The sequence below is a fragment of the Gadus chalcogrammus genome, chromosome 4 (assembly GCF_026213295.1).
Source record: "Gadus chalcogrammus isolate NIFS_2021 chromosome 4, NIFS_Gcha_1.0, whole genome shotgun sequence".
Classification (NCBI taxonomy): Eukaryota; Metazoa; Chordata; class Actinopteri; order Gadiformes; family Gadidae; genus Gadus; species Gadus chalcogrammus.
In genome coordinates, this window is record NC_079415.1 from 17,336,224 (window position 1) to 17,354,254 (window position 18,031).

Below are 18,031 nucleotides of genomic sequence, written 5' to 3' on the forward strand. Positions count from 1 at the left end.
ATGACGGGCGAGAGCCAGACGCATTCCACGGTAGAACAAGAAGCACATCATCACTCAGCAGGCTGGGCTGCGTGAGTAGAAGAGAGACCAGACCAGTGGCTGCTGTACTCGACCGGCCCTCTATCTCTGCACACAGCGCTTCCGCCGTCTAGAGGAGACCGACACACCGCCTCCACGGAACTCTCTGTTCATCCCTGGATATCAATCAACGCAAGAACCGATTCCGCGATGCCTTCTAACATGGGCGCTCAGGGTAAGACCCGTTATAACGGTTAATGCGTCAGTTTGTTGTCGTCGTCGGTTCGACCAGAACCCAGGCTCTCATGCTGCTGGGACTCCGGCTAGCTGGAGTCGGTACTGCTCTCCTGCACTTGACAATAGAGCATCCATAGGCCACGTTGAGATTCCGATCACACGCACACACACACACACACACACACACACACACACACACACACACACACACACACACACACACACACACACACACACACACACACACACACACACACACACACACACACACACACACACACACACATTGTGCTGTTAAAATAAATGTAGTTAATTGTTTGCAGGTGGAAAGGCCTTCGGGGCACTAAAGGCACAGCAAAGGGAAAAACTGGACGAGATTAACAAGGTGAGGATTTGTGAATAGATGCGTGCGGTTTATAGCGGGATCCAGGGATCGTACACACAGCTCAGGGTCGGTTGCCTTGGCGATGGACGTGAGACGGTCATGGTCAGAGGACACTGGTTTTATCTTCATAGCTGTCTTCCTTCTAAGTCTGCGTTTATATTAATGTTATAATTATAAGTTAATTGCATCACGTATGTCTGTTAATCTTACAGCCCCACACAACTCTGTGTCCACTAGAAGGGATAAGCACACATCTTGCCTGAGGACAAGACTTATTACTATACTTGTTCCCGCTCTCACTACCGGCCAAGTGAAGCCATCAGACCCTCATCGCCTCGTCCCTGATTACCCAGTCGGTTATCCACTTGTGTTTAGAGGGGAAACAGGTGTCTTTGGGGCGGTCTGACAAACCTCTTTGTCTCAACACCGCAATACAGCCCCGCTAAACGTGCAGTAGTTCAAAAAATAAACTAATTCTGCTCAGATCCCCATTACTAGTACTGGCCGTCACCAGACACTGAGGTTGAATGGGTAATATGGGGTCGTGACCAGCGCTGTGCCCTTACTGGAGCGGAAACCAGTCCCCTATTAATTTGTATTGATTGCATTGTGAGTGTTGTCGGCATTCCTTCACAGGCACTGACAGAACAAAGGAAGGGGAAGTTTGCCCCCGCTGGATGGTGTAACCTATGATCAGGTTCAGCGGCAGCAAATCTGTCAAGCTCTCTTACCGCTAGAAGCGCTTTAGATTCTGGAGACCAGTGTGGTCTGGACAGTTCATGGGAATGTCCAATCTCGTCCCTTCTCCAGCTCTCTGTTTCTCCCCCCCGCCCCCCTTGCCTTACCCCTGGGGCTTAAAGCTATGAGATTCCCGCTTGACAGATTGCTCCATTATAATTTCATTAGAGGACCATTCCACCACAGGCTTTTTTTTTTTCTGCTGGGCCGCCCCACTTTGTGAAAAACAAGCACTAATTCGTTATATATGCCAGATTCATAACTAGAGCACAGGGAACAGAAACAGGTTTAAACCAAAAAAACTTTGCACAAGGGAATTATTATTTTATTCTAATCCTCTAGGATTTTGCCATAAAAATTGTTTTAAGTGAGTCATCTCACACTGCTGAAGACATTTCATATTGATCAGAAAGTCAATGGTTTGCAGAGGACAGTTTGTGTTTAACATTCTTCACATTTTTTCACTATCTCGTATTTCCTGTCTAGGAATATATGGAAGACCAGAAATACCGGGACGAAGAGGACCTCCCTGAGAAACTGGAGGGCTTTAAAAGTAAGGAACTTAGTCCCTTTACAATGTGTATCGAATATAGTGTAGATGTGTGTTCCCATATTGATAATAATAGCATTATTAAAAAAATCAATCAGCAAGTATTAACCAAAAAGTCCAAGTAACCTATTATTCATTATGCATTTCGTTATGCAACAATACATTGTTATTATTTCAACATGACAAACGATATAAGACCAGTTCTTTTTCCACTAAACTGTATTGCCAGTCAAATCAAATGCCTCCCACCTCAGACAGGTTTGAGGCTTTGTTTTGCTGTTTTGAATATATCACAAGCAAGAGTCCCACATACAATCTTCATCTGCACAATGACTATAGAACCCATTGTTTTACGGGTGACCTCACTAAAGTGCTGAGCTGCTCTCCTCCTCCTCTCCTCCTCGTGGGAGAGGCGAGCGGCGCTCTCTGAGATGTATGTGGGTTGCAGGGCCAAGTGCTGGCTGGTCTCAGAGGAATGTGCACATTGGCACTGTCGCTCTCCGCCTGTTATGAATATTCCCTGCTGTAGCCCAAACTGTGCTGTCCGTTCATATATATGTATATATATGACTATGGGTGTCCCTTTGTAGCATGCTGGACTTGTCTTCTCTCTGTTAATATTGCATTTGTTTCTGGTCGCAGTTCTTCAAATAATATATTGTCCAGAGTCCGAGAGAGCGAGAGCAGCACAGGGCTGTTTATTTTAATAAGAGTCATAAGTCATGAGATTGTAAACAGTCTTGGTGCCCTGCTAATGCCTACATTCCGGTGCTGGAATGGATCGTATGGACGGTTCAGTTATATGGAGGAAGTGTATCAGTTAGCATATCAACAGAATAGACTCACTGTTGTATAGTCTCTGTCTCTGTCTGTCTGTGTGTGTGTGTGTGTGTGTGTGTGTGTGTGTGTGTGTGTGTGTGTGTGTGTGTGTGTGTGTGTGTGTGTGTGTGTGTGTGTGTGTGTGTGTGTGTGTGTGTGTGTGTGTGTGTGTGAGGCCATTCTTAAAGAAAAAAGTTTCACTTTGTCACATTAAGAGCTTATCTTTCAAAATGCAGTATCTCTGTTGCTGCAGCCTAGATATCACAAAAAAAACGATATGCCCCCAAACATGCCTTAATATAATAATGAGTTGGAAGCAGCAGATAGTCCAACCATATGCAGCCTGATTATTACCTCAGGGCCCTCTTGTGTGGCTGCACTGTTGGCACCATTTGGTGGACATCAGAGGCAGAGGAAGAACGCAGGTCATAGACACGTAGTGAAAGAATCCAGGCTAAGAATCACAGCTTGTTGATGGCCAACGGCCTGCTCAAAGAGACCTGGGGGAGGCCCACTCTCCATTTCATTAACAGGGTTAGCATTGTCCCCCTTCTAGCGCTGTGGCCTCACACAACTCTCTGTCTCTCTCTCTGCTTCTCTGTCTCTCTGGATCTCTTACTCTCTGTCTCTCTCTCTCTGCCTCTGTCTCTCTCTCTCCCTGTCTCTCTGTCTCTCTCTGCTTCTCTTTTATGCTCTCTTTACGTCTCTCTCTGTCGCACACGTACACACACGACACACACAAACTCATTGTGGAAGAGAAATAGCGTGTGTATTTAGACCGAGTAAAGTTATCTCACAGGGCAAAAAAAAGGATGTATGTTACAAGTTCCTCATTCAGTGACAAGTCCCTAAAACCCCCTTTATTGAAACGATGATTTGACGAACATCCTGAATGGTTGGCCAACAGTGCTGCCTAATTCTGGAGCTCTACTGACGTTTTACACACTCATCATCGTAGGATTATTATCTTACGATGTTTCTGCCCAGGCCTTAAATTGTGTTACGTACCATACTTTAACTAGGGCTGGGTGATATCATAACATTGATGATCACAAACATTTTCGGGATAATTATACTGTTCAGGTAAATGATCTTTAAGTATCAAAATGGTTGTGAATACCTTTCTAAACAATTAAACTGAGGGTCATTACAGTGAAGTAAAAACTAGAATTCCTTTCTCACTGACGTTTTGAACCTAACCTAACCCTTCTTTTAGACTGTAGAACTTGGTATGATGATGAGTATACATCCTCACTTATACATTTCCATTCAAAGATGATAAACGATAACATTGAATTAAATGTGCCTATAATGTAAACAGGCTGTTTGAAATGATGATGAAACCCAATGGGGTAAGGTTTGACCAAGAGGAAAGAAGTCCTCCATCATTATTACAGACTCTGACATCAGACACACACATGCCCTCATCAGCTGTTTGAGGGTTTGGGTGTGTTTTTTCACGTGCAGGAAAGCTAACCTTGCTGTCTTGTGTGTGTGTGTGTGTGTGTGTGTATGTGCGTGCCCGCGTGTGTTTGTGTGCGTTAAAAGAACACAGGAAAACGCACGCCAAAGAAAGTAATTTGCAAAAATGAAACCCACCCAGCAGGCTGTCTCCTAAGTTCCCCCCCAGCTCCTAACAGCCCCCTATCACTGTGTCTTCCACAGATAAATACGCAGAGTTCGACCTCAACGACCAGGGAGACATCGGTGAGTACCAGCCGTCGCGCGGCCGCCAGCTGGCCGGCTGCACAGCCAGTCACAACAACTGTCGCTGAGCCGCACCAGACAGCAGTAATTAACAGTGTTTGGGGTGTGCCGGTGTCTGTATGGATCAGGCCCGGCTCGTGTGTCACTCTGGTGTTGAGTGAGACCGAGGTGGTCGCCCCTGATCTTTAAACTGATCTGTGACACCGGGCGGTGAGCTGTGGTGGTGTTAGCGTGGCGGCAGAGGAGTCCGTCCAAAGCTCATGGAGGAATGAGTTCATGTTCTTGTTGCGGATCGGTGAATGCTCCCGGTAATACGGAGTCTTGAAGACTTGAAAACGCCTTGGGATTCATATTACCATGAATATTTTATATTCAGAAGGTGCCGTGCACCATATAATGTTACTTTTTGTTGTGCAATGTGTTATTTAGCTTTTGTACACATACATCAAGGGATCCTTGAAAACTTACATGACATGCATAAGAAAAAACCTGTATATGAATAAATGTAGATGAGTGCATAATTTGCCGAACTTCTAACGGCAACGGCATGACGGTTAGGATGTGTGGATATTGATAACAGCGTTAGAGTGTTATCAGTATTTTCCTCAGAGAGCTTGGCAAACCCCCCTGGCAGAGAGATTCTTGAGGGGCTTGTGCAATAGGCTCTCTGTGTCCATGTTTGGACTGGGAAAGGTTTTGTAATGGTCGATAGCAGTCGATCCATCTATTGATTATTAAATACAAATAAACATAAATAATGGCAAATTCCCATTAGATGGTCATTTTACCTAGAAATTACCACAATAATTAATTGATCAACTATAGTAGTGGGTCGGTCTTGGTGGGTCGGTCAATGCTCCATTAACAACCACTCGGATCCATTGAAATCCGTAGGAACGTTCCCTTGAAACGTGCCCTCGCTCCGTCTCACCGCTCCTTGTGTCCTCAGACATCATGGGTCTGAAGCAGATGATGGAGAAGCTGGGCGTTCCCAAGACGCACCTGGACGTGAAGAAGATGATCGTGGAGGTGACGGGGGGCAGCAGCAATACCATCAACTACCGCGACTTCGTCCGGATGATGCTGGGGAAGCGCTCGGCCGTCCTCAAACTGTGAGTGGTCCCTGGTGGTTCTCTGTACAGGAGGACATGTGCTTTTAGAGCCGCTGAGCCACTGCATCGCTGGGAAGAGAGAGAGCAGCGTTTGAATGACACAAAAGGGGGTCACACACTGGACAGGCTGTTCATCGACGCACAACGTTGCATAATATCCAAACCATTATTTTCAGTGAGAGACCTCACACTGGTGCTGTGTCACTCTCAATTCCCTGATCCAAACCTCCCATTGTATTATAAAACAGATAAGACCAGGAAAACTTCCTCTACCATGAGATGCTGCCGGAAACGGCTTGTGATTAGGAATAAATGTTTCAAATAAGATATAGATTTATAAACGCAATATAATGAGTAGAATGCAAACACAGAATGTCAACATACGTCTTTTCCGGCAAGTCTGTAAATAATATAATAGAGGCTCCACCAAATTTGAAACAGCCAAGTATCAAGATGGGAGATTGTTAGGAAAAACTTGTTGCTGCCTCTATTATATTATTTACGGTAGCCGGTAATCGACTTGTGAGGACTTCCTGGAAACATGGACCTACCGGTAAGGCTTGGGAAAAACAATCCTTTTCATAAACTCCCGGTACGCTAAGTAAATTGTTGATGCTTTGTTTTCTGTGTATGGACCTTATTCATGCTACTGCCGAGGTTTGGTGCTTTTTTGAGCAATATTATTGGTTAAAAAAATGCAGATTTGGGAGCGTTCGCTGTGCCCCTTGCCATAACATGGAAGCAATTTGGGCTGTTGGCGTTGTTCCGGGCAGCTCTATTCTCATTGATCAACAAAAAAAAAGTGTATGGAGGGCTTATTTTATGTGTTTTCATGCCGAAAAAGAGCCTGGGTTAAATTTTCGCCGGAATTACACTTTAAAGTATAGTGAGGTACTTTTTCCAGGTGTTTTTCGGGTGCAGACCTCACTGCTGGTGTGTTGTGTTTGTGTGAATCGGGGTGGTGGTTTGAATCGTGCTACTTCTGTGTATGTGTGACTTCCTTGTGTTTGTAAGGTGTTTGTGTGTCGGACATTTGTGAGTCCCTGTGTGTTTGTGCGATGATAACAGGGTTTTGTGCAAGTCCGCCCCAGTGAGTCCTAATGAGAGTTTTATTTGCTGCTGCGTAGGCCAGGACATTTATCCATGAGCAGGGCTGATGATGATGGTGATGCTGACAACCCACACACCACATTAGCCTTGAGTCACCATGGCAACACAACTCCTTTACATAGCCATCCACCTGAGTCATAGCCAGCTGGCTTTAGGATCAGGTACTTCATATACTTGGTGCGCGGGGAACGAAGAGACGAGAGTCATCGAAGGTCTGCCGTTTGATGAGTCATTTCAAAATCCATCCCTCACAGTGTGTGAGTATACAACCAGCCGGAAGGACTGCATTAATATCATCTACATTTAGGGGATTTTGCTGACGCTTTAATCCAAAGAGACTTACAACCATTCATTCACACACCGACAGTGGACCCAACCAGGCAGGGCAACAGCCAGCTCGTCTGAAGCAGTTAGGGTGTGGCGTGTTGCTCAGGGATACCTGAGCAACCAGCCAAACTGCTCTACCTCCTTGACTACTGCCGTTCCGCAGTAGAATCGCTAGATGCAGTTGATCTGTCGCACATCCACATATGGGGGCATACGCCCACTTTAAAAAATAAACCCCCCTGTATTTAGCTTATCAATGTAAAACAATCTGGGGCCCTTTTCTAAAAGAAGTTGGCGATATATCAATGCCAAAATACTATAATATTATCTATCCTGTATTTCAGCCATGAAAGATGTTTTGATATGCTTATTGCTTTGATGTGTTGGTGGAGCCTGGGAAGGCCTTTAGAGCAGCCCAGGGCAATACAACGCTCAGGGCTTGGGGAGGCACAAACCATGGCCCGTTACTGGAAGGTTTGAGAAGGTTTTTGCCGTAGCGTGGCTGCCTGGCTGGACTATGCTGACTGTACCTTATGAGACAAATCTCCTCAGAATCACTCATATCCTCATGGGTTGAACCAAGCCTAACGGGCCGACCCTGTTCTATCACTGGAATAAGAAAAGGGCTGCTTATCACCAGAGGTGTTTGTGGCCACAAAGTACAACTTTAGAAGGTCTGTGAGAACTTGACCGTTCCCCACCCCAATACAGAATGAGCAGAAAATCAAATTTTTGATAGAATTTTACGTATGGATGTTGACGTGTGTCAGTGGATAAGGCTGAGAAGAGCTATAGACAACACCTTGGGTGTTTGGATGTTTAAAAATAGGTATTGGATCACTCTCGTTCCAAACCGTTTGAAGTGACGAGTGTATGGACACTGACTCCCACCACCAAGAAAACATTGTTTTCTGTCACTCCAAAGTGACGGTGCTTCAGTGAGCGGTTGCATGGCAACAGGGTGGCTCATTCACCCTCCGACCCGGGTCTCTGGAGGGGGGGGAGAGTACGGAAGTGCACGCCAGCAGTGCAGACAGGAAGGAACTCTCTCTGGCGTGGTTGCCATGGAGACGTGCGCCTGCGTCCGAGCGGCCCGGGCGGGGGGGTGTCAGCCCGCGGGATCAGGGCTTCCCTTATAGGCTTAAGGGAGCTTTGCAGAGGTTTTCCAAAAAAGGAAATGTAAGACGGACGTGGGCTCTGAATAGCCCCGAGGCCAGGTGCCTCGCACGGCCGTTCAGCGTACACCGCCGCTCTCCTTTGTTTTCTCCGCTCCATTATTCCCCCTCTCGCCGCGGCTCCGGGAACACATGTTAATGACTGGACTGACCTGCAGTCAGGCTGCATGCGTCACCTCCATAGGCAGAACACACGGGTTAAAGTTTTTTATTTGTCAAGAGATCCTTCACAAACCGCAAACCTTTTCCGGGGTTTGAAAGTCAGCATTGATAGCATATTTCAGGAATGGAAACAGCGGCTGTTGTTTTGTTTTCTTCCCGCCGCGCTCCCCCTCCTCCTCACACGCCGGCCTCGAGTGTTGAGTCCGGCCGTCTGACGGCCAACAAACACCCTCCCCCGTCCCACACCCTCTGTTCATTTAATCTGATTTATTTCTAGTTATTAGCCCCCCCCCAAATCCTTTATCCTCCTCTGAGTCAGATTCCAACGGTATCGACTAAGTCCCCATATGCTGTTTTTTTTTTTATGTACATTTTTTTATTTGGATCATAATCTCTTATCACTTGTGAGACGATAAGTGAAAACATCCACGTCATCTGCCACACTGTGAAACTAAACTAGGACTATCCAAGTTGCCCTTATCTGTTGCCCTCTTTGTATCAAACATCTAAAGAAGTTTCCAGACACAGTCTGTCAGGAGGCTGCGTGTACCATCGCTACAACCTTTTGCACTCCATTGTTCAACTGTGTGTTGACCCTCATAATGTTCCCATTTCAAAGGAGGTATCACCTTTTAGTAACATTGTCGCTCTCTCGCTCTCGCTCTCTCTCTCTCTCGCTCTCTCTCTCTCTCTCTAGGGTGTTGGTCTTTGAGGACAAGGCAAACGGTGCCGGCAGTAAACCAAACGGTGGTGGTGGTGGTGGTGGTGGTGGGGGACCCCCCCCTAAAAGGGACATATCCAGCCTGCCATGAGCCCAGAGGGGGTACGCATCCCCTCCCCCTCCCCCCCCCCCCTTCAGTTGCCCCCGTGTATATAGCTTTCCCCCGAAACCTGGACGTCACGGCACCGGAAAAAATAACAATCGTTGTGTGTGACGTCAGCCCCTCTCTGTGGCGGGGGGAACAGAGAGAACAAAACCAGAAGCGAGCCCTCCTTTAACTCTGTATATTTGCTGTGAAAAAAAAAAAACACGACCAGAAAAACAAAATCACATGAGTTTTTTTTTTAACGACAAGCGCATACATGTATATATTTATATTGACTATAATAAGAAGCTGCATATTTTTAAACTAGTGTTGACACTCCTCGTGATGTTTGTGATAACGTGTGTCGAGCCCCCCTGTGGTGTGAGCCGTGTGCACTGAGGTCGTCGTGGTGATCCCTGGGACAGCGGGGTCATGTGATTGGTTGACCACGCTGACGACACAAAGAGTGACGTTTGACTGTGAATGATGTTCCCGTGTGTGTGTTCCTTTTTATATACAGTATAACTGAGATGTAGCATCGGTAGGTACATGTTATCTGGTTCATGGTTTATTTCTATTGTGCACTGTTATTGGTTTAAGGGAAGAAGAAGAAAATTTAAAACGTTTTACTGTTTTGACGCAATACAGCGTTGGTTAGTTTTACGATTGTTCCGTTGACCGTTTACTCTCTCTTCCGGATTATTTTGGGAAGTATTTGATGTTTATTAATCTGAAGTATTGAACCACAAGGTGCACCAGATAAAAGTTCCCTGAACAACACGAGCTCCATGAACCACGGTTTCCGATTTTTGTAATGTTACGATATTTGGTTCCCACAAGTTAAAGGCAAAATAGACACAAATAAGATCTTGATGGTCAGCCCTAAAATGCTAATATTTTGCATGATGAGTCTATAAAGTGAAACATGAAAACCATGAAGGTGGGAACCGAAGGGTATGTGGTTTTAAGGCACAAAAAAATAATAAAAGACAGAATAACCTAAGAGGAATTATATAAATCGTCAAATGGAATAGTTTTTGCAAAGTGCCTGAATATACAGTGAGTGTAGAAGTAAAAAGAGAGAACATGGACTTTGTAAATGCATCAAGGTGCTTCTGTGTTCAGCATTACTTAGTGTAGTTTGGTTTTGTTGCTTTGTAGTCTTAATGGCGTTTGTAGAATCAAATTGTAATTGCTTAGACTTTTCCTAAACCTTTTTCCCAGAGTTAACCACTTTTAGCTGTTTTAAGTTTTATTTACTTTTTTCACAAATATACCACATGTTTAGCTTTTTTGTATTCTATTTCAATTGTCCAGTGTCTCCTTAACCGCTGACTTAGTTAGTTTCAAAGAATAATTTTTGATATCTTTATTTTGTTTGTTATTATTGTGTTCTGACGTTCCTACGTTGTCCTCCGACCAGCTTATCTTCGTGGTAGGGTTAATTGTCCTGTGAATTATTTGTGCCTCGGAGGTAATCTTCCTTCTGGTATGTCGCCAAGCGGAATCGAACACGCCTCTCCGCCACGCACTGCGTACGTCGGTGAAATGGGGATCTTCGGCGTCTTGGTGTTCTTCAACCGTCATCATCAACTTGAACATTGTTTTGAAAACACCAAAGGAATTAAAAAAATTCTGTTAAGCACACCTCTTTGAGTCTGATGTTTGATGTTTAACTCTTTATTCAGTAGTACAGTATAGTATTTGCCTATTGGTTGTGCACACTTTGCATTTCTTATTTTTTAATTGTAGATTTATTTCTTAGAGATTGTTGAATTCATGACAGGTAAGGGTTAGACATGTCCCAGGTAATATGAACTTAACCAACACTGCGGTGAAGCGAGGGACCCTTGGAAAGCGGGGTTGCATTGCAAGGTGCAGTGCTGTAGCAAGAAGCATAAAATGCAGTATTGTGGGATTGTAACAGGTAGGCTACCCTGATCATTAAAACCACCCTCACTGTTCCATGAAACCAAGTCCCAGAGGCATCGGCCGTCCCGGAGGAACAAATAATGGGTTTCTTAGAAACAGCTGAGGAGAATAAATATTATAAATTAAATAAATTATCCTCAGTTATGATGAGTCATGGATGTTGTTTTTCACATCTAAGATTCACCCAGATCATTCTAGATCACGCATCATTCTCTGCAACAGATTTTTACACATTTCTTGACTGCAGAGTGCAGAACACAGTATTGTTTGTCCATGCATGGGCGCAATAGAGGACGATATTGTGCAGTTCACTGCCGCTAGTAGTCTAGGTGAGGTAAACAGACCTAGCTTGAGGCTCCACCTGCTGGAACATAGATCTGCTCTGGATTGGACACTGATAGGAGGGATGGGGTCATGCAGGAGGAACTCAACCTTGAGGTTATGTTAGTATTTACTAATGTTATTTAACTTACATTTGTCATGACAATTTCTTATGAGATATTCCGTCTAGGATAGATGAGACTTCTAAATGCATACACTAATCTCTAGCAGAGTGAGCCCCGAATACAGTTTCACTCACCCCTCCCTGCATTGCATTTGCCCATACATCGACGAGGGAAATGTTGACATGCAGTTTTTTTTTCCGATATAGATCAGGGGGTCGTTTTGACCGAATTCCATAAATTCAGACTTGCTCTGAATTGAAACACATTTTATTAAAGAGCATATGTATATTAGCTTAGACCCATTTCATTAAAGAGCAGGTAGTTTAGACACATTGCAATAAAGAGCAGATATACTAGCTTAGACACATTGCTCAAGAATGCCCACAGGCAGGGGCGGCGCCAAGCGGTTGCTTGCCGTTGCTATAGCAACCCCAAGCAATTGCTCAGAAACCCCAGAGCAACCCCTGATTTTTTGACAAACTCAAACAACATATTTGAAATAATGCCATTTTCCGTAAAATGGTATTAAATAAGTTCAACTAAACCTATGGCCGAATGCGGTACCCGTCACCATACCGACCAATCCTGTCATATGAATCACCAGATTAAGTGCATAAGTGAGTAGCGTCAAAATTTCAGGGCCGTGACTGTCGTTCAAATCCAGTTCCCGAGCGTTGGGCATGCGCACACTCTGTAAGTGACATGAACAGATTAAAAAAAAACATACGCACAATTAACACAAACTATCCCAAGCAATATGTACAATATTAATTAATTATTATTTAATGTACATGAAACAATAATTTCGTTAATAGCATAGTCTTACGAAAAATAAATAACATTTCAAATATGCGGACATCTCGCGGCGAGATTATCAGTCAGAGATGTTCGTTGCCGGCTCGTTGGCGCTTAAAAAATATGGACAAGTTTTTAATATTTCGAAAGAAATCAAGTTCAAACACGACTCGCGATGGCGAGGCTGAGGATGGGCTCGTTAATAGCCAGACTTGTGTTGGACTTGGTAGTTGTTCGGAGGGGGGTTATGCTGAGGTCAAGAAACGGAAGAAAATATTGTAGCCTACACAGTTCTGAATTAGCAATACAATGTTATCACATGGTTGCTAGCAATGTTGGTGTGTTAAACCGTATGGATAAAGTGGAATATTGCAAGAAGTCCTGTGATCAAGACATCGATTTAAGGTAGGCCGTTTGGTTATTAAGTTTGCCCGTCGCAGCATAGTGACTTGGGGCCCATGTGATTTGTTTTGAAGTAGAACTAGATTATAGGTTTGGCTCATGCCAAAGGATGGGTTTATCGTAGCCTGGTATGATCCGCCCTTAATAGAAGTATTATGAAGTATAATAGTATCAACAATAATAGCAACTATTGTATTAATGTTCCACATAGGCCTACATTTGAGACGTATCGCGCAACTAATGTGAATGCTTTGGAATGTACCGTGGCGACGGTGGGTCTGAGATGTGCAATTCACCACTATTGACAGGACAGCTAACCTTGTAGTTGGGGGACTGCTGACGGGCTGTTGATTGAACTATGTTGTTTGTTATCGTGTGGCCGCAGTGCCACCTGGACTAGCAGTGAATGTGTACATGCCGCTGGGCTATTTTCATGTTGGCCTTCTTAAAGATCTTCCTCTATATTGTTCTATGTCTTTACGTCTTTATGTCTGTGCGTGTGTGAGGGAGAGGGAGAAAGATAGCGCACGTTGAACTGTCAAATGATACGATCACACTCAATCACAGTGGTGCGATTAGTCTGTGTTGTTACTGTACTGTAAACTTGCCTCGTACGGGACCGCAACCACCCCAACCCGTGCCGAAAATGTCTTCCCGGCCGTGTCTCTGCCAAATTCAGGTGTTTTGATCAAGGTTTTTTTTTTTTGACCAGCAACCTCTTGAATTCATACAGCAACTGTTAAGCAACTGCAACAAATTATTTCTGGCGCCGCCACTGCCCACAGGTAGCCTTTGGATATCGGGGATTAACCCCATAACATTTGGACTGCATGGGAGAACCCCCAAGACCCTAAACTACCCTGCCCCCCACACCAGACCATGCCACAACACCACAGAGTTCTGCACATGGAGCCCGACTGAAACCCATCCTCCTGTTTGGGTTTCCAGGGTTTCTCCTCCGTTCCTTCGGGGGGGTAAGGGGGGATCTTTCTTTCAACTGAGGGGGCTAAGGAATGCTGTCCTGTAAATGCGGGCTTTTCTTCTGCCTCATTCCCTATTCCAGTCACAGGTAGCATTTCTTTCAACACATACAGTGTTGAAAGAAATGCTACTATGTTAGCACTTTTTTAGCATTGCCATTGCCAGCACATTGCCATCACTATTCTTTCCAGAAGATGTATTACAATTATTTCAAGGTGACGAGGTGGATTCTTTCGTGAATTTTTTGTATTAAGAACCATTCAAAAGTAACCTGATAATAATTATTATAGAAAATAAATATGGTGTCACTGTCATCATCAGCCAACCTTTTGTGGTATCAAGATATCCTCTTCTCCCTGGCATTCCATTGTGTAACGAGACATTTGTAGCCGTGGTGGGGATCCCAGGAAATGATTGACAATAGTGACACCAAGTGGTGACATTTAACATAGACTCAATTATGGCTTGGTGTTGAATGGACATCTAGGGCCCTATCTTGCATCCGGCGCAAGTGACTCACTGGCGCATGTGTCGTTGCTAGTTTACTGGAGCAGAGCGTTCTTTTCCCACCACCGCCACTCGCCGGTAAATTAGGGATTGATCATGCGCCCCAAGGGGCGGTTCGGCGGAAGGAGGAGGCGTGTTCTGGCGCAAACGGTATTTTGCAGTTTCTGAATAGCCTACCATTGCGCTACTGACCAGGAAATACCTGGTTTAAAGTCAGTGGCGCGTTGTTCAGATGCTATTTTAAGGGCGCATGCATACATGCGCATGCGATGCATACGGATTGCTTGTGCACCTCGCGCATACACCTTGCTTCTCCCATCTACCTAGCCGCGCATTCTTGGTAAATTATTTGGGAAAGAACAGCTGATGCAGCGGTAATAATTGTAGGCCTACTTTTAAATCAATGCATCTGCAAACACCGTACAGCAAACACATATTTTCTTGACAGAGACATCGTGTAGGCCTACATTCCCATAACTTTTAGGATTGATGAGTATTTGATAGTGAAAAACATTGTTTTACCGCGAGTGAGTGTTAAAAAGAATGAATGAATGCGGGCGCGCGTGTGTACACGCAAACTACACACGTAACGCATAATACAATCAATGGCAATGTCTATTACCGCGGGGACACATGCATATTAGGATAGCATACTGATAAGAAACAATGTTTATAATGCGTATATCATTAAATAAACCACAGTTACCGCATATCATATGTTATATCATATACATTTTCTTTGCCGAAATGTATTTGAGGACTCAGTATTTCTGAAGTTGTTGAAGAAAACCCCTTATTCCATGTGTGAATTAGGCCATATTATTTGGCAATAAACTGAGCCATTTGCAGTTTGAAATGAATGTACATCTGTCATCTGAGACTGCAGACGCGCTGTCAAAATATCAACTCGTCCGAATCAAATGCGCTCATGGCTCTTAAAGGGGATGGGAGCTGGCACTCTCATTGGTTTGTCGGACGTTACGCCCAAACCACACCTACGGGTAACTAGGCTGCTTCAGACCAACCTTTTTGACACTTGCGCCGCGACGCAAGTGTCATTTATCCGCCTGTAAAATCGCGATAGCGCCGTAGAACCGCCCACAAAGCTACTTGCGCTTTGCGCTTCCCATTTGCGTTTCAGACCGTTAAAATAGGGCCCCTAGTCTCCCTTCGGGATTTTGTCCAATCCATTAAGAATTATAATATTGATTACTGACTAAAACGCTCGTTTGATTGATTGAACGTTGTCTAACTTGTGAGGATGGGTTTAGCCTCTCAGTTGGTAACCTGACGTTTTAATAATATAATGAGAGGCTTTTACTTAAAAATAAATAAAAATAATGACATTGAATACAAAATTTGACCACCGACTATTTCTATAGAAGTAGGACCACAGTTTGACATCATTGGCCAAAGAATAAAAAAAGAAATAGATCAATCCTGGTATACTTTTTTCTATACGTGAATGCATCGCGGACGTCAGGTCAGCCATTCCTTACTTCCAGTCACCCCCAGGAGAGGTCATCTGTCAGGGAAGAGGAAGAAATGACCCCCCATCCCAACTCGATAAGCAGCTAGGCCTCAAACCCACATCTCTATTCAACCCAGGACACATAAGAACTATCGTAATACCGCCCGGCTGTCCGCCGGCTATGAGTGTCAACGGGCAACACATTCTCACTCCGAGCGCGTCGATTTCTGACAAACGGTCAGTGATTTTTGCTTCAGTTTCTGACGCAAAAGGGTACCCTTGCGCTGCTTTTTTAGACGCATGGGGTTTTCAACTAGTTACAATGTAACCCTTTGACCAACGGGAACTCATTTGGATCAATTTTTTTTTTTTCATAAACAGCTCATATGAAACTTTTCCAATCTTGTTTCATTAAGGGTTTTCTTCATTAATAAATGTCCTTATTTATTTGTCACATGCAAAGTTCTTCATGAACAAATAGGAGTGGAACTTACTTTGCGTTCTCATATTACATTATATTAATATTAATCACATAATATGGCTTTATAAAGAGGAAGACCAGAGACAACAACAACCTGATTTGACTAACTTTCTTTACCTGAACTCTCTCTGTTATGGAGGAGGCCTACATAGAGTGTGATACCTTTCTTTAACTGAACTCTGTTGTTGAGTAGGCCTACATAGAGCGGGACAACTTTAACTGAACTTTATCTGTTATTGAGTAGGCCTACATAGAGTCGGACAACTTTAACTGAACTTTATCTGTTATTGTGTAGGCCTACTTAGAGCGGAGACACCTTTACCTGAACGCTGTTGTTGAGTAGGCCTACATAGAGCAGGGACACCTCTCTTTACCTGAACTCTATTTTTTTTCTTCTCCTGAACGTTAGCATCCATTAATGCTGAGGAACATGTTTTAACACTAGCTGAAAAACTTGAAATCACTGTAGACATTAAGAGAGTCCCAGTGACTTTTCACCTTTTAAGGGGCTTTTCATGGGAGCGCCATTATAAGCCCTGGTAACTAATCCAAGTAAATGACCTATATTGAGTCTTTGATTGTTGTTTGGATGTTCCTCAAATCTACTGCTCAAACAAGGCAGATATCTGTTTGATATAAACCTGTGTTGTGTGGTTGATGTGATTAAAGGGTGAGACTGGAGACTGAAGAAACGGACCAAACACAGGAGATGAAAAGTAAACACATTTATATATACAAAATACTATAATTAACTTAATAATGATATTATTAAAATTGTATTAATACTTGAGGGTGTGGCCCCTAGAGGGGGCTATAGAGGGGGGGCCGCAGGGCCCCAGAGGGGGCTGAAGGGCCCGTAGAGAGGGCTGTAGAGGGGGGCTGAGGACGTGGCCCCTAGAGGGGGCTGTAGAGGGGGATTGAGGGCGTTGCCCCTAGAGGGGGCTGTAGAGGGGGGCTGCAGGGCCCTAGAGGGGGCTGTAGAGGGGGCTGAAGGGCCCATAGAGAGGGCTGTAGAGGGGAGCTGAGGGCGTGGCCCCTAGAGGGGGCTGTAGAGGGGGCTGAAGGGCCCATGGAGGGGGCTGTAGAGGGAGGGCCGCAGGGCCCCAGAGGGGGCTGTAGAGAGGGGCTGAAGAGTGGGGCTGTAGAGGGGGCTGAGGGCGTGGCCCCTAGAGGGGGCAGTAGAGGGGGGCCGCAGAGGGGGGCTGAGGGCGTTGCCCCTAGAGGGGGCTTTAGAGGGGGGCCGCAGGGCCCCAGAGGGGGCTGAAGGGCCCATAGAGAGGGCTGTAGAGGGGGGCTGAGGGCGTGGCCCCTAGAGGGGGGTTGAGGGCGTTGCCCCTAGAGGGGGCTGTAGAGGGGGGGCTGCAGGGCCCCAGAGGGGGCTGTAGAGGGGGGCCGCAGGGCCCCAGAGGGGGCTGAAGGGCCCATAGAGAGGGCTGTAGAGGGGAGCTGAGGGCGTGGCCTCTAGAGGGGGCTGTAGAGGGGGCTGCAGGGCCCCTAGACGGGGTTGTAGAGGGGGACTGAGGGCCCCTAGAGGGGGCTCAAGGCGTGGCCCCTAGAGGGGGGCTGCAGGGCCCCTAGAGGGGGGCTGTAGAAGGGGGCCGTAGAGGGGGGCCGCAGGGCCCCTAGAGGGGCCTTATGGCCGGTTCAGACTACAAGATTCTCAGACATTCCTCCACGATTTAACATGTCACACTATACGATCACAGAGCCAGGAAATCGGGCCTTGTCTCGTCGTAACACTGGCCACTCTACAAGATTCGAGGGTGCGATGCTCTCTACTTTGTATCATTCACTTTTGCAAGATATTTTGATGTTTTTTACATTTTTGTCATAAAGGTTCTAGTCGTTTTTATATCTGCTCAATGCAGCA

The 18,031-nt window shown here is 45.3% G+C and overlaps 1 protein-coding gene across 1 annotated transcript; it reads left to right on the forward strand.

Moving 5' to 3' along the window:
• On the forward strand, nucleotides 1–10,820 carry aif1l (allograft inflammatory factor 1-like). Its single transcript, XM_056589166.1, has 6 exons — nucleotides 1–253; nucleotides 579–640; nucleotides 1,865–1,931; nucleotides 4,413–4,454; nucleotides 5,404–5,566; nucleotides 9,038–10,820. The coding sequence occupies exons 1-6, from the start codon at nucleotides 229–231 to the stop codon at nucleotides 9,150–9,152; spliced, it is 474 nt and encodes a 157-aa protein (XP_056445141.1). The 5' UTR covers nucleotides 1–228; the 3' UTR covers nucleotides 9,153–10,820.
• Nucleotides 10,821–18,031: the final 7,211 nt, after the last annotated feature.

Bases quoted from the DNA above. Each gene is read 5' to 3' on its own strand.
- aif1l (XM_056589166.1), top strand. From the start codon at position 229: ATGCCTTCTAACATGGGCGCTCAGG. The intron at 1,932-4,412 runs GTAAGGAACTTA...TGTCTTCCACAG, and splicing joins GAAACTGGAGGGCTTTAAAA to ATAAATACGCAGAGTTCGAC. The intron at 5,567-9,037 runs GTGAGTGGTCCC...CTCTCTCTCTAG, and splicing joins CGCTCGGCCGTCCTCAAACT to GGTGTTGGTCTTTGAGGACA.